Source organism: Desarmillaria tabescens, assembly GCF_030435595.1.
Source record: "Desarmillaria tabescens strain CCBAS 213 chromosome Unknown EV420scaffold_132, whole genome shotgun sequence".
In the NCBI taxonomy this organism is placed as follows: Eukaryota; Fungi; Basidiomycota; class Agaricomycetes; order Agaricales; family Physalacriaceae; genus Desarmillaria; species Desarmillaria tabescens.
The window spans coordinates 1-23003 of NW_026848431.1; the positions used below are offsets into that span (position 1 = coordinate 1).

General features: G+C 47.3%; 7 protein-coding genes across 7 annotated transcripts; 3 read left to right on the forward strand and 4 right to left on the reverse strand.

Annotated features, from left to right (window-relative positions):
* Positions 1–807: 807 nt before the first annotated feature.
* EV420DRAFT_1281317 (uncharacterized protein) lies at positions 808–3419 on the reverse strand (the record flags this gene model as incomplete). Its single annotated transcript, XM_060468258.1, has 8 exons — positions 808–1200; positions 1249–1802; positions 1863–2099; positions 2159–2240; positions 2288–2605; positions 2657–2748; positions 2806–2894; positions 2947–3419. The coding sequence occupies 8 exons, from the start codon at positions 3417–3419 to the stop codon at positions 808–810; spliced, it is 2238 nt and encodes a 745-aa protein (XP_060322153.1).
* Positions 3420–4653: 1234 nt separating this feature from the next.
* EV420DRAFT_1591114 (uncharacterized protein) lies at positions 4654–6054 on the forward strand (the record flags this gene model as incomplete). The annotated part of the gene is made up of 4 exons (XM_060474917.1): positions 4654–5090; positions 5158–5171; positions 5325–5498; positions 5627–6054. Coding segments are annotated over 4 exons (1053 nt in total), but the record flags the coding sequence as incomplete, so codon positions are not given.
* Positions 6055–6726: 672 nt separating this feature from the next.
* Positions 6727–7480, reverse strand: EV420DRAFT_1652676 (uncharacterized protein; the record flags this gene model as incomplete). The annotated part of the gene is made up of 2 exons (XM_060478678.1): positions 6727–6888; positions 6944–7480. 2 exons carry the CDS (start codon positions 7478–7480, stop codon positions 6727–6729), a joined length of 699 nt encoding a protein of 232 aa, XP_060322155.1.
* A 2132-nt stretch (positions 7481–9612) lies between these two features.
* EV420DRAFT_1673626 (uncharacterized protein) lies at positions 9613–10972 on the forward strand (the record flags this gene model as incomplete). Its single annotated transcript, XM_060479120.1, has 6 exons — positions 9613–9724; positions 9774–9815; positions 9868–10100; positions 10155–10233; positions 10290–10597; positions 10649–10972. The coding sequence occupies 6 exons, from the start codon at positions 9613–9615 to the stop codon at positions 10895–10897; spliced, it is 1023 nt and encodes a 340-aa protein (XP_060322156.1). The 3' UTR covers positions 10898–10972.
* Positions 10973–11613: 641 nt separating this feature from the next.
* Positions 11614–14168, reverse strand: EV420DRAFT_1673628 (armadillo-type protein; the record flags this gene model as incomplete). The annotated part of the gene is made up of 12 exons (XM_060479121.1): positions 11614–11859; positions 11913–12129; positions 12183–12289; positions 12342–12709; positions 12765–12824; positions 12880–12907; positions 12957–13265; positions 13323–13412; positions 13466–13550; positions 13601–13754; positions 13809–13994; positions 14132–14168. The coding sequence occupies 12 exons, from the start codon at positions 14166–14168 to the stop codon at positions 11614–11616; spliced, it is 1887 nt and encodes a 628-aa protein (XP_060322157.1).
* Positions 14169–14998: 830 nt separating this feature from the next.
* Positions 14999–17074, forward strand: EV420DRAFT_1591122 (uncharacterized protein; the record flags this gene model as incomplete). The annotated part of the gene is made up of 5 exons (XM_060474918.1): positions 14999–15098; positions 15291–15729; positions 15865–15922; positions 15998–16595; positions 16631–17074. The coding sequence occupies 5 exons, from the start codon at positions 14999–15001 to the stop codon at positions 16696–16698; spliced, it is 1263 nt and encodes a 420-aa protein (XP_060322158.1). The 3' UTR covers positions 16699–17074.
* Positions 17075–17565: 491 nt separating this feature from the next.
* EV420DRAFT_258904 (uncharacterized protein) lies at positions 17566–17963 on the reverse strand (the record flags this gene model as incomplete). The annotated part of the gene is made up of 2 exons (XM_060481456.1): positions 17566–17758; positions 17818–17963. Coding segments are annotated over 2 exons (173 nt in total), but the record flags the coding sequence as incomplete, so codon positions are not given.
* Between the last annotated feature and the right edge of the window lie 5040 nt (positions 17964–23003).

Sequence of the window (23003 nt, forward strand, 5' to 3'; positions counted from 1 at the left end):
TATCTCCTAGCGAGTACAAGCGATAACGGTGGTCGATAATGTGGATGATCGCTAGTGTCCAGTAACTTGTTTAGCAACTCCTACTATACTAGCTTTTATACTACAAGTCCAGAATAAAATTAGAATACTTGAAACGAGTCCTTAGTAAGTCCTTAGTACATCGATTGGTAACAAATGATACAAAACGCGTGCTCCCAGAGTTCTAAAGTAACAGCACCCACATGGTTTTACCACGTATAGACTTAGTGATCAGAAAGAATTCCCCCGACATACGGATTCTTGGGCTGCTGTGTTGCTGCGGCAAAGTACACTGAAGGTAGTACACTGAAGTAGATGCGTGCGGCATTGTCTTGGCATTGTAACAGCCTTAGTAAAGCTGGTGAAAAGGTCACGGTATTAAGTCTTTTGCCATGGAATCGGTAGTTTGGCTGCGGCATTCTATTAAGTGACGCTTGATGCTGATGTCAGCGATGGCTGTGCTGAGCGATCAATGATGGTCCTAATTCCATGAGATCTGCAATCAGGTGCCTGGTGGCATTAATGAAGTGGCGCATATTGATATGGAATACGAGCTGGGAAGGATAGTTGGCGGTAAAAGTGGGTATTGCCATGATTGCGATCGTTGACTTAGTGAAAGTCCGCTAAGTGGACAAGGCATTTATTATAATGCTTAAAATCCACGAATTCTGAGCGTACAGAGCCTTGAGGCTCATCAACGGCATGTATGTATTAATTAGAGCCCAATCCTTGAACAATACTGACATAGTAAGTTACCTCTACTTTTCGATATCAGCGACATCCCAAAGCCTACCACTTCCTCTTCTTCTTACCCTCCCCAGGAGCAGACCTAATAGCCTCCATAACCCGATCATCCAACACACCAGCATGCTTCTCCTGCTTCTCCTTCAAGTCTCCCTCCAAAGTGCCCTTCTTCCTCACCTTCTTGAACACCATCTCAATCTCATCCTTCTCCTTCTCCTTCTCTTGTTTCCATTTCTGCTTCAGTTTCTCTGCTTCCTGCTCTACCTCTACAGCAGGTTCCACATCCTCCTTCTTCTCCTTGGCCTTCCCAACCAAATCCCTCCACTCCCCCAGCCTCTTCTTCAACACATACAAATTCAACGCCCTAATAAAAAACCTCCCATAAAATGATGCAGCCACACTCTGCTCGTAATCCATCATGCTCCATGCAATCTTCTCCTACCAGCCAACATCAAACAACATTCCATGCACAAAACGTAAACATACCTTCATATACATATCACTCCAACCCCAACACCTCTCCCCCACCTGACTCCCGATCCTGTCATCGACCAACTCATGAAAATGCCCTAGGAACCCCAGGACGAGCTGACGCTTGGCTTTGTGTGGGACTGTGGGAGAGTCGAGGAATACGTTGAGGACACATGAGGAGATGGGGTGTTGGGTGAGGGGGATGAGTGAGGTTATAGGGAGAGATAGGATACTGAAAAAGAAAAAGTTTGAGTTTAAAAAGCGGGGAGAGTACTGTTGACTAACCTCTCTATGGTCCCAGTGTTGTATGGATCCTTCAGACGCAGCATGGACTGCAATAACAATGCTCCCTGTACATTTGGCTCTGGAAGTATACTCGTGGACTTGTAATCCTATTCCACGACACACATGAGCACTGTACAGCCAATAGGGACAAACACAAACCTCAACCATCTTCAGACTCATCACAGCCCTAATCAACACCTCTGCTTCATCCACCTCCTCACACCCAAACGCACCCTTCAACGCACCCCAAACATCCTCCCCACCTCCCCCAACTTCGACCATAGCTTTAACCACACCTAACCTACCCATCTTCACTGCCCTCCCCCACTACCCCATCCCCAAACCACCGAGTTGCGTGGGATTCACCCTACCCATGGCTTGAGCCAGCACATAATTGGAGACTGCATGTGTTGCGAGCCATTCGACACTGCCATTCTCTGGGCAGAGGTATGTACACCAGAGAACATCAAATACTGGTTGAGGAGATTGGATGATGATGGTTTCGAGTAGGTGGGACAAGGTTGCGTCTTGGAGGAGAGTGTGGATGTAGTCTGACTCGGTGGTGGGCATCAAAGAGTTCACTGATAATCACGACAATGAGTTATATCCTCAGAAATAGTAGCTAACTCATGCGTTTGACTGACCATCCCAACCAATACGCGGTCCATCAGGCTCCTGCTTTCATTTGACATACCATGCTTGGCTTCAACTTCGATGAGAACCTACCAGGAGATCAACATACATTGAGGAATAGAAGGCAATAACCCACATCAAGACCAGGACACACAACTTTACTCCCTGCACATGCCCATACCTCATTATCGCTCATCCCCTCCCTGAATGCCCCCACAACCTTCCTGGCTGCTTCTCTGAAGCTCCTTGGCCTCTCCCCCTTCCTCTCCTCCCCCTTTTCTGACTTGAAGAGACTCCACATCTCGCCTTGCTTGCCTTTCCAACTTTTACTGCGCTTGGAGGTCTGGGACTGTGTATGTGTATTTGATATGGGAGAGAGCAGGAGAGCGAGCATGCAGATGATATGTGAACCGAATGTGTCATGGAGGAGCAGAGGCAAGACAGGGAGGAGTTCCTGTTCATGTGGCTGTAAGCAAGATTGGCCTGGTTTGGACATGATGAGAACAGAACGTATGTCGCATAAATCCAGTACGAGTTCGGTTATCATTGGGAGATGTCTCTTTTTTGCATCACCTTGTGGTATTTCAGGTAGTATACCTTTCATCTACATAGAATCATTCAGTTAAGCAGATTCTCACGAGATGAGAATCCAACCCATCTCTCTCGAAACAGTCTCCCCAGAAACCTTGAGAAGGGTCTGACAGACATGCGATGCAAACTGATGTCGAGCTAGTGTTTCATACCTGAACCCAACCTCGTCAAGGAGAAACAAAAACAAAAATACTAGTCACTCACAACCCTGTCAAACTATCCAAAAACACCCTCCTCACAAAATCATCCATTGAATGCACTATCCTTTCCAACACCACCAAACACTCCGGATCAGTTGCGAGTTGTTTTTCCTTGCCCGTCATCTCTGTGAGGGCAGCGAGGAAGAATGAGTGTTTTTCTAGACAAATACAAAAAATTAGCTTTCTCCTTCCTTTCCTTACTGCACACTTACCCTCATCATCCACCTCCACCTCCCTATCCTGCCACTGCTGCATCTGCATGTCCACCGTCTGGAAATACGCCTTGACGTCCACATCGAGGTACCCAAACAGGGCCTCCAGGTCTTGCTCCTGCTCTTGTTGTGGATTTGGGATGATCCATGATGGTCCAGCTTCGACTTTAGGCTCTGGTTCTGTGCTATGTTGTTGTTGCTCTGTGTCTGCATCTGGGGCAGGCTTTTTGTGTTTCTTGCCTCTTTTTCTGTTTTCATGGGGCATGGCAGCTGGGAGTGAAATAAAGAAGTGCATGTTTGGCTGTGCAACTCATGTCTACGCCTTGATTTCCACCAGAATATGCCAACCCTCCATGCATTTGAGGATTACATATCTACGTACTCAGACCTCAGACACTCAGACCATGGATGCAAGGGCAAAGGGTGGATTCCGTGCAGAGGTGTAGTTACATCTGTATTGAAACCATGATTTCTGACCTGAAATATGAAGTGCAATGCTCGCAGCCTGAACGAGTGCATCCCATTCTGACTCTCCTATCTGGGGTTCTGAGCTTGAGGTGAATCATAGCCTCCTATCTACGACTCTGCTTTTAACTCTCAATCTATCAGTTACTTATTCTCCAAAATACATATATTACTGTCCCATGCCTCTGTTTCCACCAGCATACATCCCTGCTTCTCCCATCCCTTCCAAGCAATGTAAGCCTATCACCTTCCATCATTGTCTCAATGTGACTGAACTCCTTGTACAATAATCCATACATTCAGCACACCTTCAAATATCAATCCAAGCTGGATCTTCTTCTTTATTAGGAAGCTTTGAAGCTTTCCACGAGCCATGGCAAAGTCCCACTGGGGATCTTTTAATGCAGTACATCCATGACTGTCATCAACATCGATATATGTCCAGCAATCTTGCCTCTATCTATTCATCATCTGGAACAGGCAAGTCACGCATCACAGATGTGACCCTCTTCTGTTTTCCTATGAACATATGGGAAAGACTCGATGGATTTCATGGTGAGTTTATCATCTATCTTCCAGTTCTCTCGCTTCATTGTAGATCCAGGGCCGCAGCTTATCCTCCCAGCGATAACATCCTAAACGACTATCTTGTTCCCTCCCACCAGGGTGAGATCGGCAAACCAAACTTGATGTACAAGTATGCCGCTTTCTTGGCTACTTTGTTTTTGTATACCACGGAGACTCTGAAAAGCGACCATGAGGAAACATATTCGGCACCAGAAGCTCTTGTGTTGGCATGGAAACAGCATCTTGCAGCAGGTGAGACAGTCACCACAGTAGGCCCTTTTCATTCTGGCTTCTACGCTGAAGTGGTTAGAAGATTGGATCAGTATCTGAATATAATTGTTAGGTGCCCACATACCACCGCTTCATGACCTCCCCTAAAACACACGCGTGTTCCAGGAAAACAGATCAAGTACATACTATTTTTTTGTGAACAATCTCTACTGTCTTCACATGCCCATCCCCCAGTGAAAATCAAGCGGAAGCTCGAGATAGCTACACAAGACCTCGTTAGTGTTCTCAATCAAAAAGTCGTACCTCCACGCTATGACAGACCATTGGAATTCTTCATCTATCTCGATGAAGCACACACTCTGACACAGGAAGGTGAACTCAGTAGCCCTCCTTCCAGTGCTCTGGACATTTTTAATACAGTCTTAGGATGGCTAGTGGAGTTTCTGTTCTTCACAATATACATATCCACAACCAATCTTAAGCCAACAGCTACTATGCCTTCTATTTCTGTTTCTTACCCTCAGGCTGTGTCTTGTCAGGAACCCAATACTCCATTCACTGAGCTCCCGTTTGACGTTTTTGCACATGATGTCATGGGGTATCTGCATGCTCTAGGAGGAGGACATATTTTCCTTGAAGACATGCATAGTGAACAATACCTGAGAAAATTCAGGTGACCTTTGTGAGTTGCCTCCATTGCAATACTGAAAAAAAAAAAAACATCCAACTTGACTACATAGATGGAACAGCTACTGTCTCGAAAACTACCCCAATAAATACTGGATCCAAGATGAACTAAGCGCAGGGCTGACCATCAGAGACTGAAAGGATCTCCTTTATGCATGTGTTGGCCTCACTGTCCAGTTTGACTTTGACCATTCATCCCCTGCCACCCAAACCATGCAAGCCAAACTCATCCAATCTCACTTGAAGATTCCCTTTGTCATCCCTCAAGACAGACAATCCACGATTGCTGGATACCCATCAGAACCCCTCCTCATCGAAGCAGCATCCCAACTATTCCCAGGAGGTCAACTGGAAACATACATCCCCTACACACTCGACAAGGCAGATTCAGAGGGTATCCTCACCAAGGATAACTGACCCCAGCTAGTCAGCAGGTGCATCATCATCCTCGCCCAATGAAGCCCCATTTCCTACTTCCTTCCTTCCTTCCTCCCTCCCGATTGCCATTTGGATATATGATAGCCTACGGTCATCCAGTTCCCGTTCTGGTCTTTCTCAACCACATGTTCAACCAGAAATGGCAAGACTCCATCTTGAACATCTGGCCTGTCGGTGATGAACACGGACCCCCTCTCCGCGAAGCGTCCAAGGATGTCTATGTCAATTTCACTCATTTCGCTGAAGCTGGTGACAGCAAGGTCATCCAGTACCTGCCTCATATAATGCTTCAGTTCTTGATGTACGGCTGCTGCTCTATGAACTCTGTTGACTTGATCACTGTGATGCACCATGGTTCTCTCCAGAATCCTCTCAGCGATAGCTTGACGTCTCAGCTGGCTTTCCAGATCCAAGACTGTGCTGAAGAGGTTCCAGTTTTTGGTGGAACCACAGACTGTTACACCAGCTCGAGAGGACCTTCCTGTGCTGTCATAGTTGGGGATCAAGGATAGGTCAAGGCATCAGGTCAAGTCATTCAAACCGGGAGCATGCACTGAGAGCATCCACCGGAAGCATTATCAGATTAATGCTGTCAGATGTTCTTCCAAGGTTTTCACTGTGATCCCAGTGAAGGAAGAGTGTACCTATCAGAGACTGTTGCGTCCGATGTCCAGGGATGACTTTGTTAGGAAGCATAAGGATGCAAATCTTTTGGCCTTTCATACACAGAAACCGGCATTTTTTGCTGATAAAGTCGAGTCGTGGAACTGGCTGCAGGATGGGATAAAGGGCGAGGAGGATATCAAGAAGGCCTTGGTAATGTGAACCTGGACATGTAATGTATCAAGTCATGTTGCCGTGGCCACAAAGGCTCGTACCATTTTGATCACACGGTTGCATATGTCTCATGGAGTAGAGACACTTAGTGGGGTACTCAGGAACAGCATAGATATTGCTGTTCGTATTAGTACAGAGGTGTGCGTAATAGGATAGAATGAATAATCATGAATTCGGGTGATACACAGGAAGCAGCTGGAAGACTCGAACAATATCAAAAACATACTTTGCAAAGGAGCATAACATATCAGTATTATCAGTTTGAACAAGAAGCTGTATAATATCTAAACCTGAAGGAGCATTTCACAGAGAGGCAGAGAAGAGAGGAGATGCGAGCCAGTAAACTTTCATGAAGAAGTGGGATTGCAACCTGTCCACATCATCAGATCCATCGCAATACAGCAGCACATGCACTTCATCTTCGACTTCAGAGTGGCAATAACAGCATAGATGTTCACAGCGAGGGATGGGGGGGTGCCAACGTTCTGCCCACCTGAGGACCTCAACTGCTAATGTATGAGAGGACATCAACATGCGGACCAACACTTTCTGATGTGCAGGAACCGGTATAGAAAGGTAAGAATGGAATGCCAATACCTCTGACTTCCTTTGTCTATGGTTGTCATTAGGCAGTTTTGTACGAGGAGAACAATAATGCAACATGAATGCTTTGGGGGAGGAACGTATGAAAGCGTCAATGTCATCCAAACAGGATTGCTCCACTTTCTCAATAAGTCCGTCTATATCTCCAGGTGACCAGTTTTGAGCAGGGTCAACTAGTACAGGGTTCAGGAGGAGAAGCAAAGCATTGATGAGATCAGAAATCCATGACGACTTTGCCTCCAAAGCTAAAGTTGTAGCATCAGCGATCGCGTAAGACAGAAAATGGTCGTTGGGCAGAGAGAGGGCATACTGCCAGTAGCGAAGGGCAAGCATCAGCCTTCGGTACTTGACTGGCCACATTCCCGTCTCAGAAAAAAGTATCGCAATGGGAGAATGCTTAGAGATACCGAGTAAGCGACGGATGAAGCTGATCTGAACATGCTCCAGCTCAGCCAAGGAAGAATTATCAACATCAATGGAGACATCGCATGCAGACATTAGGTGAGGGTCTATGGTGGCCATATAGAGCAATTCCCTCTTTGGGTGGGATAGTGCCTACAAAAATTTCAGCACCAAACAGAGCGTTCATAGACTTTCATCCTTTTGACGCCTTGATATAATAATGCTCTTTAAAAATAGACCTAACGCAACTGATCAGGAATTGATGGACATGAGAAAGAGACAAAAAGGAATGACCTTTCCATGGAAGATAAGGTGATACTAACATATTTGTGCTTGGATATGCACTGGAGCTGATGAGAACCAGCATTAAATGCTGGTAGAAGGGGAGGCAGAGGGCCCACAATCCATATCTTTGTCTTCTCATGAGAGATCATCATTGAGTTACTCCTGCACCAATTATACAATCTGTCCAACTTAGCCTGCAAGCCCTCTCGAGATGTTGAAAACAAAATGATATCATCTGCCTGTTCAACATGGGAAATGAGGTGGCCTCCGAGGGATATATCATCTGTCTGGGGAGGGAGCGAGAAGTCTGAGAGGTAGATATTTCATAGACCTGGTGAGGAGGTGTCACCAGCTAAGATGCCTACTATGGATTGAAAGGTTCCTGAGTGGTGAGGACCCAGTTTGACGATGTAAGACATCTTGCAATACATCATCCGTAACCAATCGACAGGTGATCCACCTGCACCTAATGGAGGGACTTTGGACCATAGCGTGGGCTGGTCTGTAGAGGGGAAGGCATTAACGAGGTCAACGAAGGCAACACGACGGTAAACAAGCAGGCAGAGTTCCGGTATGGGATCCAAGTCAGTGTCACTGGATCAACCTTGGCTTTGGCCCAGGGCGAAACCTTACATAGTGTCAACAATCACACAACATGATGAAACTGGCATTATAGAAGCTACAAACTGAAGGAGGTATAAATAATAGGTAAGCCTTGTAAAGTACCATTGCCTTAGACCATAATTGCCATAATGTGTTATCTTGTGTTATTAGTATTGCCTAGAAGCGACAAGGGTTCTGAACATTCATGCATCAGGAGTTGCAGTGTCACCTCCTAGATGTTGGTGGTAGCACATGCCTTCCATGACTTACGGGCACCAAGATAATGGGCCCATCTGTGAAGCCCTGTCTTCATCACTCAACAAACAGGCATTTCCCCTCATTCACCATCTTTTCCAATCTTTCCTAGGTGCCTGGTTACTCTTCTGTGTAACATGATATAACTGCCCTCCAATACCATTGCACCATGCCAACATTAGCCTTGATATCAATGTTTCTATGTCCCAGCAGTCTGTTCTCTCAGCTCAATTCAGTATTGGCCTGTATCACAGTCTTTGCCATCCAAGTGATTGTTAATGAAGAAATGACAATGCAGAGATAGGTTGACTCAGACTCAGAATCTGGATACACTGTGCAATGCCTACCTTCAGAGATGCACCAAGTACTGGAAAGGAAACAGCCTCCAGAAGAGATTGGGGTTCTTCAAGCTCATCATGACGTATGTGTTGTATTAGTGCCAGGAGTCAGAGTGACCAATTATCAATAATTATGAGGTTGATTATGGCAATGATTATGAGTCCAATTATAAGGTGTAATTGTCATCATAATCACTCTGGCTCTGACTGTATACCAATTACAGGTAATCAATGTAAAGGGGAGGATCCATAATTGCTGTTCATAATTGGTGCCATAATTGTTTCTATAATTGTCCCATAGTCATTTACTCTGACTCCCACTATTTCTCCTCTCCTACTTTTCTGATAGATGAATCATTTCCACTGTCCAGGGTAAAATTTCATCCATTTTGTATGGCCATGTTGGGGTATAGCTTGCAGACATTGATACTCTTGCTAATTCCCTTCCCAGGACTCAGGAGCCATCAGCATTACTATTGTATATGGCATCAAAACTTGCCCACCTTTCTTCTATCAAATTTTCAGCCAAATTTCACACTGTGATGGAGCAAACTCGATCTGACAGCTGTGCTGAAACCTTACTGGGATGGCTTTCTTGATTCTGTAGGTAAGGATACCGCTCTGACTTGACACTGATGATCATCTTTGAAGCAGCCAATGAGCATGTCCAGTGACTCCACTGTTATAATGAGAGGGTGGTGTGTGATATTCTCATAACCCACTCCCCTGTTTCTTTTACTTGACCTCATGGCAACTCAGACAGATATTCCACCCAATCTTACTGATGAAGACAAAGCTTCTATATTTCAAGTTCTTGACGCTGAGTTGAACTCCCTAATTCTCACCACATTATTGCATGGTGGGCAACAACATTCAGTGTTTGACATGCAGGTGTTGAATAATGACAGGCATATACACTGGCATTCTTGCTGTTACACTGTGGAATATATGTGAGCCTGGAGCATCTCTACTATGACATCCAAACTAACGTGAGCGGTACAGTCATCAATAAATGTTCACCAACCCGCCGAGCCCTAGCTGTCATTATTATTCTCCTCCATGCTTTGACTACTATCTCTTTCGCTGCCCAATGGTCATTTATATGCTCCACATTCATCCAAAACAGACAAAGTTTTTGGACTGTATACTTGAAGTTTGATGCCATGAACCATGCAATCTATTTGGCAGCAGGTATTCCATCCTGCATGAGTACCATTCTTGCAGACTCATATATCGTGTGTGCTACTTCACTGGTGATCTGCATCAGCTTACCATTGTTTTGACTTTAGATTTGGTGCTGTTGGATGGTTTGGGGACAGCGCTGGCTTATTGTCCTGCTTCCAATCCTTTCCCTAATTTCTGCAACTGGTAAAGTGTCCAATCTCATCTACTCTTTTCACATATCCAACTTTACATATGTTTAGTGTCAAAAATCATTAGTGTATATCGTCAGTACTTCAATGCAACAAACTCAGTATTTCTGATGCCCTTCTCATCTCTGGTCCTGGCAACAACATTATGGTGCACACTGCTCATCATTTTCCGCATTTTGACTGTTACCAGTGTTAGACATGGAGGTGGCAGCCAACTGAGAGTTTATCATCAATTTATTGAAGTGCTAGTGGAATCCTCTGCTCTCTATTCAATATCTCTGATCCTATATCTGGCTTTTGTCAGTCGCAATTATTTTACTGGATTGCCTTATTTTGATGCCATAGCTGCCATTGCAAGGGTGCATTCACTATTCTAGACTCCCTCGTCATTTATCAAACAACTTGTGTAGGGAGTTGCACCCACATTTCTTGTTGGCAGAGCAGCTGCAGGACACACACACCCAACTGAAGAACAAGATGAAAGTGCAACAGTATCAACCCTTCTTTTCCAAATGTCTTCACAATCTTCTCAACCTTCACAACCTTCCACCTCAAGCTTTCTGGAATCCACAAGGCAGAGTGCAGTCCTTGAAATGGACATTGAAGCCCAGACAGAGCAGTTGGATGAGTTTGTGGTAGTTGTTGAAAGGACACAATAGAGCTCATGGCAAATGTCTGAAAGTCTGGGTGAGACTTTGGGCTTGATTTAGACTGTAATTTTTTGTTGTGCTATCTTTTTTTACTATCGCATTCTCTACTTACTTGATTTTTCGATCAACTATAGACTCGTAGCCTATCTAAACCTCTATAATCCCTCCTTGCCTTTAGACCTTTATGTATGAGCTTGCAGGACAGTCCTAAGGAGCATTGTTATTCCTACGTGTTCATGAGTACGGTAACTGCAGAGAATGTAACTGATAACCCAGGCCATACTCTGTTTGCCTGATTCAATGTAAGTATTTGCTATGTGTCTACCCTACATCTTGCTTCGAGGGTGCACCAGATTCAGCACACTGCATCATAGAGGAAGCATAGGAGGACCATCCTAGGTCGAAACTGAAGGGCCATCCAAACCATGACCGTCCAGAAAGACCACAAGAACAGCATGTATGCATTAATTAGAGCCTAATCTTTGAATGACACCGACATAGTAAGGTACCTCTAGTACTACTTTTCAAATGCAACATCCCAAAGACTACCGCTTCCTCTTCTTCTTACCCTCCCCAGGAGCAGACCTAATAGCCTCCATAACCCGATCATCCAACACACCCACATACTTTTCCCGCTTCTCGTTATCTCCCTACAAAGCACCCTTCTTCCTCACCTTCTTGAACACCATCTCAATCTCATCTATCTCCTCCTCCTTCACTCGTTTTCATTTCTGCTTCATCTGCTCTTCTACCTTGACCTCTTCCACAGCAGGTTCTTTCTCTTCCTCCTTCTCTACCCCAACCTCCTCCTCCATCTCCTTCTTTTCCTTCCTCGTATTCCCAACCAAATCCCTCCACTCTCCCGGCCTCTTCTTCAACACATATAAATTCAATGCTCTAACAAAAAACCTCCCATAAAATGATGCAGCCAGACTCTGCTCATAATCCATCATGCTCCATGCTATCTTTTCCTACCAGTCACAACATCAGACCCACATCTCATCCCACATCATCGAAAACATACCTTCATATACGTATCACTCCACCCCCAACACCTCTCCCCCACCCGACTCCCGATCCTGTCATCCACCAGTTCATGGAAATGGCCCAAGAAAGCTAGGACAAGCCAGCGCTTGACTTTGTGTGGGACTGTGGGAGAGTCGAGGAATACGTCGAGGACACGGGATGAGATGGGGTGCTGGGCGAGGGGGGTGAGTGATGTTATGGGGAGAGATAGGATACTGAAAAAGAAAAAGTTTGAGTTTAAAAAGCAGGGAGAGTACTGTTGACTAACCTCTCTATGGTCCCAGCATTGTATGGATCCTTGAGATGCAGCATGGACTGCAATAACAATGCTCCCTGTACATTTGGCTCCGGAAGTATACTCGTGGACTTGTAATCCTATTCCATGACACACATGAGTGCTGTACAGCCAATAGGGACAAACACAAACCTCAACCGTCTTCAGACTCATCACAGCCCTAATCAACACCTCTGCTTCATCCACCTCCTCACACCCAAATGCACCCTTCAACGCACCCCAAATGTCCTCCCCACCTCCCCCAACTTCGACCATAGCTTTAACCACACCTAACCTACCCATCTTCACTGCCCTCCCCCACCACCCCATCCCCAAACCACCGAGCTGCATGGGATTCGCCCTACCCATGGCTCGAGCCAGCACATAATTGGAGACCACATGCGTCACAAGCTGCTCGATGCCACTGTTCTCTGAGCAGAGGTATGTACCCCAGAGAATGTCAAATACTGGTTGAGGAGCTTGGGTGACGATGGTTTCGAGTAGGTGGGACGAGGTTGCATCTCAGAGGAGGGTATGGATGTAGTCTGACTTGGGAGTGGGCGTCGAAGAGTTTACTGATAATCACAATGATTATATGAGTATGTCCCCAGAGATAGTAAGTACTCATGCGTTTGACTGACCATACCAACCAATATGCAGTCCATCAAGCTACTGCTTTCATTTGACATACTATGCTTGGCTTCAACTTCAATGAGAACCTATCATGAACATCAATATATGCCAGGAAACATGATCATGAAGACCCACATCAAGACCAGGACATGCAATCTTACTCCCCGCACATGCCCTTACCTCATTATCACTCATCCCCTCCCTGAACGCACCCACAATCTTCCTCGCCGCCTCGTCGAAGCTCCTTGGCCTCTCCCCCTCCCTTTTTTCTGACTTGAAGAGACTTCGCATCTCGCCTTGCTTGCCTTTCCAGCTTTTACTGCATTTCAATGTCTGGGATTGTGTATGTGTATTTGGTGTAGGAGAGAGCAGGAGAGCGAGCGTGCGGACGATGTGTGAGCCAAACGGGTCATGGAGGAGCGGCAGGAGAACAGGGAGGAGTTCCTGTTCGCATGGCTATAAGTAAGATTGGTCTGGGTCTGGACGTGATGAGAAACATACATCACATAAGTCCAGTATGAGTTCAGTCATCGTTGGGAGATGTCCCTTTTTTGTGTCACCTTGTGGTATTTCAGATAGTATACCTTTCGTCTACATAGAATAAATCAGCCATTATTCTTGGTAAAAGACTCAATGAACCCCACCTCCCTCGAAACAGTCTCCCCAGAAACCTCGAGAAGGGTCTGACAGACATGCGACGTGAACCAATGGCAAGCTAGTGTTTCATACCTAACCTTATCAGCGAAACCATGAAATAAAAACAAAACCAAGTCACTCACAACCCCATCAAACTATCCAAAAACACCCTCCTAGCAAAATCATCCATCAAATGCACCATCCTCTCCAACACCACAGAACATTCTGGGTCAGTCACGAGTTGTTTTTCTTTTCCCGTCATCTCTGTGAGGGCAGCGAGGAAGAACATGTGTTTTTCTAAACAAATACAAAAAATTAGCTTTCTCCTTCCTTTCCTTACTGCACACTTACCCTCGTCATCCACCTCCACCTCCCTATCCTGCCACTGCCACATCTGCACATCCACAGTCCGGAAATACACCTTAACGTCCACATCGAGGTACCCAAAAGGTGCTTCCGAGTCTTGCTCCTGCTCTTGTTGGGGATTTGGGATGATCCATGATGGTCCAGCTTCGACTTCGACTTCTGGCTCTAGTTCTGCAGTATGTCATTGCTCTGTGTCTGCGTCTGGGGCAGGCTTTGTGTTTCTTGCCTCTTTTTCTGTTTTTGCGGGGCATGGTGGCCAGGAGTGAAAAATAGAAGTGCATGCATGGCTGTGCAACTCACATCTACACCTTGATTTCCACCAGAATACGCCAACCCTCCATGCATTTGAGGATTATATATCTACGTACTCAGACATCAGACACTCAGGCCAAAGGATGCAAGGGTGAAGGGTGGATTCCGTGCAGAGGCGTAGTTACATCTGTATTGAAACCATGATTTCTGACCCAAAATATGAAGTGCAATGCTCACAGCCCAAACGAGTGCATCCCATTCTGACTCTCCTATCTGGGGTCCTGAGATGAATCATAGCCTCCTATCTACATCTGCTTTTAACTCTCAATCTATCATTTATTCTCCAATATATATATATCACTGTCCCATGCCTCTGTTTTCACCAGCCTACATCCCTGCTACTTCTATCCCTTCCAAGCAATGTAAGCCTAGGCCTATCACCTTCATGTCTTGATGTGACTGAAACTATTACAGTAATCCGTACGTTTCGCCCCACACCTTCAAATATCAACCCAAGCTGGATCTTCTTTACTAGGAAGCTTTGAAGCTTTCCACGAGCTATGGCAAGGTCCCAAGGACCTCTTAATTCAGTACATCCATGACTGTCATCGCCATCGATACACATCTGGCAATTCCGCCTCCATCTATTCGTTGTCCAGAATAAGCAAGTCGCGCATTGCAGACGTAACCACCGAGCAACTCTTCTGTTTTCTCATGAACATAAGAGAGAGACTTGATGGATTTCATGGTGAGTTTATCGTCATCTTCCCAGTTCTCGCTTCATTTACTGGGCCGTAGCTTATCCTCCCAGCGATAACATCCTAAATGACTATCTTGTTCCCTCCCACCGGGGTGAGATCGACTTGAAACCAAACTTGATGTACAAGTATGCTGCTTTCTTGGCTACTTTGTTTTCATATACCATGGAGACTCTGAAGAGCGATGAGGAAACGTATCTGACACCAGAAGCTCTTGTGTTGGCATGGAAACAGCACCTTGCAGCGGGTGAGACAGCCCACCACAGTAGGTCCTTTTCATTCTGGCTTCTATGCTAAGGTGGTTAGAAGGTCGGATCAGTATCTGGATATAATTGTAGGTGCCCACATACCACCGCTTCATGACCTCCCCACAAACACACACACACATTCCAGGAAAACAGATCAAGTACGTACTATTTGTGAACAATCTCTATTGTATTCACGTACCTATCTCCAGTGAAAATCAAGCAGAAGCTCGAGATAGCCACACAAGACCTCATCACCATTCTCAATAAGAAAGTCGTACCTCCATGCTATGACAGGCCATTGGAATTCTTCATCTACCTTGACGAAGCACACACTCTGACAGAAGGTGAACTTACCCAAGCCATTGGTAGCCCTCCTTCCCGTGCTCTGGACATCTTCAATACTGTCTTGGGATGGCTAGTGGGGTTTCCGTTCTTCACAATATACATATCCACAACCAATCTTGAGCCAGCCGCTATGCCTTCCATTTCTTATGGGCCTGTGTCTCATCAGGAACCCCTCAACACTCCATTCACTGAGCTCCCCTTTGACGTTTTCGCATGCGACGTCATGGAGTATCTTCGTGCTCTAGGAGGAGGACGCATTTTCCTTGAAGACACGCATAGTGAACAATACCTGAGAAAGTTCAGGTGACCTTTGTGAGCTTGCCTCCATTGCAATACTGACAACAACAACAAAAAACTCCAACTCCTTGACTAGATGGAACAGCCACTCCACTGTCTCGAAAACTACCCCAATAAATACTGGATCCAAGATGAACTAAGCGCTGGGCAGACCATCAGAGGTCGGGAGGACCTCCTTTATGCATGTGTGGGCCTTACTGTCCAGTTTGACTTTGACCGCTCATCCCCCGCCACCTGAACCATGCAAGCCAAACTCATGTGATCTCACTTGAAGATTCCCTTTGTTGTCCTTCCGAATCAAGATGGGCAATCCAGGTACCCATCAGAGCCCCTCCTCGTCGAAGCAGCATCCCAACTATTCCCAGGAGGCCAACTGGAAACATACATCCCACACACACTCAACAAGGCAGATTCAGAGGGTCTCCTCACCAAGGATAACCGATCCCAGCTAGTCGGCAGGTGCATCATCATCCTCGCCCAACAAAGTGTCATTTCCTGCTTCCTCCCTTCCTCCCAATTGCCATTCGGATCTATGATAGCCCACGGTCACCCAGTTCCTGTCCTGGTCCTTCTCAACCACATGTTCAACCAGAAATGGCAAGACTTCATCTTGAGCATCCGGCCTGTCAGTGACGAACATGGACCCCCTCTCCGCAAAGCGTTCAAGGATGTCTATGTCAATTTTACTCATTTCGCTGAAGCTGGTGACAACAAGGTCATCCAGTACCTGCCCCATATGATGCTTCGGTTCTTGATGTATGGCTGCTGCTCTATGAACTCTGTTGACTTGATCACTGCAATGCACCATGGTTCTCTCCAGAATCTTCTCTGCGATAGCTCGACGTCTCAGCTGGCTTTCCAGATCCAAGACTGTGCTGAAGAGGTTCCAGTTTTGGTGGAACCACAGACTGTCATGCTGGCTCAGAAGGACCTGCCTGTGCTGTCGTTGCTTATGCAGTTGGGGATCGAGGATAGGTCAAGGCATTGGGTTGAATCATTCAAACCAGGAGCGTGCACTGAGAGCATCCACCGGAAGCATTATCAGATTAATGCCGTTGGATGTTCTTCTGAGGTCTTCACTGTGATTCCAGTGAAGGAAGAGTGTACCTATCAGAGACTGTTGCATCCGACATGCAGAGATGACTGCTAGGAAGCATAAGGATGCGAATCTTTCAGCCTTTCATACACAGAAACCGGCATTTTTTGCTGATAAAGTCAAGTCGTGGAACTGGCTGCAGGATGGGATAAAGAGCAAGGAAGATATCAAGAAGGCCTTGGTAATGTGAACCTGTACATGTAATGTATGCAATTCCACGATTCTTATATGTAGCAACATATTGTAGTAATAGCATGCGTGTTTTCGGATGTAGCAGGTCAGCAAACACATTACAAAGTCAAAAAAACAAGCAAGATAATCCCCCAGACGGTTGATAATATTCTAACAGTCTATGCATTGTATACATTTTTGACGAATTATACCATACTGTACATCAGCTATCAACCTCGAGCAGTGTGCCACTCGCAAAGGATGATCTTCTCAGTGTGTGATTGGGTAGGGTAGTACAGGGGATGAGTGAGACAATAGGTATTGCTTATGGGAAGGGATGGAGTGGTGATTCATAACATTACTTGGTTCGCTGAATACATTATGTACTGGGAGAAGGCATCGAGGAGAATTAGAGAGAGTAAAGACACCAATGCCAGTAATTGGGTTTGCAAAAGCCAAAGCCAGAGCCTAAAATGACTGGAGCCAGATACATTCTTAAAGCAAAATGGTCGAATCCCGATCACAAGTAATGCCCGTTGAATCAATCAACTACAGAAATTCTGGAGGAGGTTCGAGCAGACTATTGATAACATTATTAGCGTCTCAATACCATTAGAGTATTTTACACAATAGACTGTTGCGTTATTCTTCTAACTTTTGCAATAAATACCTGAGAATAACAATATCCCAGTGCTCCGTGAGTCCGAAGAAAACCAGTTCCATCAGAATGCAAAATTGTGCTCAGTCGCACATCTCAGGTGCATCATTCTAAGGGGTGAAAGATCAATTAATACATTGCAAAATTTAACTTCACAAGAAAGGCTCACCTCTCGAATGAACATCAGCATATGGCATGTAATGTAGCCCTTAGTGAAGCCTGCTCCAGCATAGGCAAACAGGTACATCCACTTCCGCTTGAATGATTCATATGACTGCTTATTGTTCAATCCAGGATAATCCTTCACAACCATCTTGTTACAGTTTATTCGTTTTCTCTTTTCTTTTCTCTTCTTTTTCCTGCTCTGCTCATAATCATGCTTACTCACATGCTTCTTGCCATTTAACCAGAACTCTCACAGTACTATTTTTAGTGTGTATCAACTTGTATTTAAGTAATAGCCTACGCTGGCCTAAACCCCAGCTTCGGCTAAGGTCTAATCTACCCAACTCAAAGCTCCCTGTTTCATGACTATCTAAGTCATCACCCAACTCTCTCAATCTCCTTTGACCTCTAAGAGTATCGTCCACCAAAGTGCGAGTGGCGATCCTTAGTTGATCTAAGTCGATTTAGTTGGTTGTTGACATTTAGCCAAAGCTCGTCCAACGTTGCCCAGCGCCATGTCAAAGAACGAGCGCTGCCCAACTATCCAACATGTTATTATACCTTTACGTGGTGCAGCTGTTTGCAGCCATAGCAGTCTTTCTGCTAGTTGTGACAAGCTCAGCACCACCTGAGTTCTCCACTTCAATTTCCTTACACCCACGGATGACCGATACCTATGAGGCTGATCTCAGTCTTATTATCGCCATCCTCATCACACTCACCATTCTCGTCGTCCGATCGCTCGTATGCCACTTGCTGAACTGCTACCAACAATTGCAGTAGCTTTTGGACTACTAGCGGGAGCACTCCTTGCCATTGCCCTAAGGCAGTTATATAGGTGTTGCATCCGACAGAGGTGAGCTTGACTCCCATTTCATTACATCCCACATCTTCCGATTCCCTACCCTGTAGTCCCGTATCCCCACATTTCAGTACAACCAGTACTTCACGATGGACGACCCATCACACCAAGACCCGAAACAACAGAATCTGGAGGAGGATCCCCAAGTTCCGGGGAGTCTTCCCCAACCCCAAGAGCCTCATCCGTCGACATCACAGACATACGAGGCGTCACTCTCAGAGACAGCGACGTCCCAGCACCAGGCCTCTTCAATCTCCCTCCCGATGGAGGAGAAGAAGGAGGGGATCTGGGCAAGGGTGAAGAAGGAGATGGCCTCAGCGATCTCAAAAGGATCAGGATCCAAGACATCCTCGACGACCTCTACCTGTCGGAGGAGAGGGATGACTTCAATCCAGGAAGCGAGTGGCTCGGCACCGGCCCCAGGAGAAACCGTCGTGGAGATGACATTGAGGAAGACAGTGGAGAGCTTGGCCTTGGGGCCTCCGCTGCAACTACCACCCGTGCAGTTCCAGCAGTCCTCCTTGACAGGAGAACTGCGCCAAGCAGCAGAACAGAGGCACGAGGGATCCCTGTGGCGTGGTACCCCCACACCAGTTGGGTCTTCACCGGGGAAGAAGCTTCTGTGGCCGGAAACTCAAGCAAAGTCACCAGGCCTGAGGACACCCCAGTCCAGAGGACCGTTGCCCTCCCTGCCAAAACAGAGCAGCGTATCTGGGACACCATTGAGGCGTACAACCCGGACACTGACTCCGATTCTAACTCAACAAGTGCTTCCACCAGTAGAACAACGATTAGCACCGCAGCTGAGGAAGAGATACAGTGGACAGAGTATCCAGGGGACACCGAGGAAGGAAGAAGGATCCTCGCTTGGTTTGCAGGAGATTCCTCTGCCGACGAACTCTCCGGAATCCCCGCTTTCACCCTGTCAGTTGCCCCAAGGGCATTCACCACCCCCGTCCTCTTCAATCAGAGACCTTGGACCGATGAGTACAACACGCTCGTCGAGTTCAACTTCGACATACAAACTGCCAGGCTCACCCCAGAAGGAGCGGCCCTCATGGACAGAGGAAGAGCGGTGAGTGCATGCACCCGAAACGCCGAGAGACATGCAGTCCGAGACGTCAGTTTCACCCTCCCGATCGAGTCAGATGCCACAGACGCAGAGGCCTGTCGAAGGATTGGAATGGCAGAGCTCCGATCGCGGGAAGAATCCAGAAGAGCACAGGACGACCTCGAGCGTCACGAGGAAATTAGAGAGGACTTCCTCTTCGAGGTCCTCGATGAGGACTGTTCCGCCCTATCCGACTGGAGGCGAGCATGCTGGCAAGCGGAGGCACACAGGTGGGAGCATCCCGAGCCCTGGTCAACCCGGGGAAGTCAACAGTGGACTGCCGAGGAAGTCACCTGCTGGCATGCTGAGGAGGCCGCCAACAAGCGCGATACTCAGAGAGGTCATGAGGGACATCAAGAGGGTCCTCACTGAACAGATCATGGAAGTTCTGCCCACCCTGAACCTCTTAACATGGGAAAACCTATATGAATTAATGCAAGAAGATATGATAGTGGATCCCCAGTGGTTGCTCATGGAAGCAGGGGAGGATTACCTTGGCGCCCAACTCGACGGAGATGAATCTCTAAAGAAAAACATATTGGAAGTCGAGTCCTGGCATCAGGCGGCGATTGTATGGAATATATGCCACCCAGAATACTCAAAACCGCAATGCGCCAGCTATCGACAGCCAGCGCCAATGCCCCCCCCACCGGAAATCGAAAAATACTTTGCGGGAGGTGGTGGGACCGATGCGGGATACGTGGAAGATGAAGAGGAGGGGCCGTTGAACCAGGATAAAGGAAAGGGGTCCACGGTTTCACCTGTGAGGCCGCCACTGGGACCACCCCCACCGATGGGACCCAGACCAGCAGGATACCCGGGCGGGTATCCACCACCTAGGGACAATCCCGCCCTGCGGTCCTTACTGTGACCTCCTAATCCACCAGTACCCCCAGTTCCACCATCGCCTCTGGACCCTATTCCACCCTATCAGCTGGCCCCGGGTGCAGTCAATAACCCCTGGAACGATGTCAAACCCAAACTAATTACGCAACCGGAATACTTCACCGGGGTATCTTCAGATATCACCCGGTTCCTTCATCACTGTGAGCTTTATTTTCAGGTGTTCCCTATGTATTACACCATGAACGACGCCAGGCAGAACCCCTATCGAATCACGTTCGCCCAGTCCTACTTACAAGGAAAGGCCCAAGAGTGGTGGGTCGACCAATTCTATCGCTACTGGGACGCCTACGGACATTGGAGACTACTGTCATGGCAGGAGTTTACAGACGACCTTATGCAGCAATTCCGAGAAGTGGCAGAACTCGCCATCTGGAAGCAGAAGTGGAAGAAGGTTCGCCAAGCCAACTATAAATCGGCTATCGAATTCTTCTCGGAGTTCGAGAGATTGGCCCACAAATGCGAGGAGTTCGGAGATGAGAAGCAGATGTTCAAAGCGATCGAAGCCGCAGTATGACCATCGGTCCGGACCACTATCATGCACGGGGACAACGCGCGTCCCACTACCTATGTGGAATGGAAGTGGCAGGTCAAGAGAATTGACGCCAACTATCACTACAATTTCACGCAACAAGGAGGTAAGACCTCCCCGAACCAAAGTGGAGGTTCGGGTCGAGGCAATCAAAATCAGTCATCACAGAAGTCGGGAGGTTCTAGCGATAAGAAGGATGCCACGGGAACCACTTACGGTGGAGCAGGGCAACCAATGGAGATCGACAAGCTGCAGAGCGAGAAGCGATGCTTCAAGTGCAGAAATACCGGGTGGAGCCAGGACCATAAGTGTCCAACGGACAAATCAAAATGGATCCCTGTCAAACTCCCCCCTTGCAAAAAGATCCCCACTCAATGCTTGCGACAGCTGCTTGCCGAGGCCAAAAAAGAGGAGAATGGAAAGGACATGAAAATCGAGGAGGTAAAGGAGGAGAAGGACGATAAGTCGTCAAAAGACGAGCCGGCGTCGAAATAAGCGATTCGATGGCGTCAGCAAAGGACTTAGTTTCTAAGGGTGCGCACTCATGTACTTCTAGTCGGACTTATACTACATATGTAGGTACTCCATACAAACAATATCACAACTTTTTCGCTGCATTAACCGTAGAAGAAACTAAGGATGAAGAATCACAACATCAAGACAGCGTAGGAGGGGATTACCGCCGCTCTACGCAGTCTGCGTCCAGCACTGAACCCCAAGGGGCTGTCCGAGCTCAGGAACCCCCGCCTGACCATATGGGGAAAGTTCCCGATGCAAGGGAGAGGCCCTCAGGTCAAGGTCCGACTGAAACCAGACGTGGGGACGGTCACCCTGGAGTGGGAGAAAGGTTGACAACCCAGCCTGTTGGGCCTGTGGCTACACCATCTGTTCTGACAGGAGGCGCTGGAAAAGCAGCTGAGGCAATGAGCCTGGGAGACCACCCCCACTCAGTAGCCCTCTCAACAGCAAACGGTGGGGACCTCTCAGGGGAACCAATATGTGTGCGTCCATGAAGGGTTACCCGAAGTACCGCCGGGTGTAGGAAGAGCAATAAGGATGGACCACCAGTGGAGGTTACAACGCTGAGCACAAGTGCCCCGGGCCAGGGCCGAACACAGGGCAGCAAGCCCTCCTCCACCCCCTCGTTGAACAGCGACCAAATGCTGCCTAAGGGCCCTTCTCAGCCCGGTGACCAAATGCCACCATGAGGACAAGACCATCAATCTAGAGTCACGGTCAAGGAGGTACCAGACAAAGAAGCCCACTTGCGGTCCGATATTCCGATAACACCCCTGAAGAAGGCGCCTTCCATAACCCCTTCCCTCACTGCCACCCCCAACAATAAGAAAATCATCGCGGAGATGTACTATGAGCCCTTTGGGGTGCTATGGATGCGCCGAGCATTATGGATCGCGAAGGGTGATTCTGCAGCCCGAGCCATTCTCAACGGTTGGGTACACCCTCGTCGACTCACAGAAGTTACGGATCGGCTGTGCTACGATCTTGAGGAGCAGATGGAGATGGCCGCTCAAGCCAGGGAGTGGTGGGAATGGATGGAGGATCTGAAGAAACCACCAATGTACATACGTGGGAGAAAGGGATGGAATGTCTCAATAAAGCTACAGTTGGAGACCCTGGACATGCGGGATACCCATGCCCTAAGCACCTTAGTGGACAGCGGAGCAACGGGTAGTTCTATAGACCGCATCTGGGCCCGAGAGCATGGCCTCAACCTTAAAAAGGCAGCCCAACCTGTCCCGGTCTATAATGCCGACAGCACCA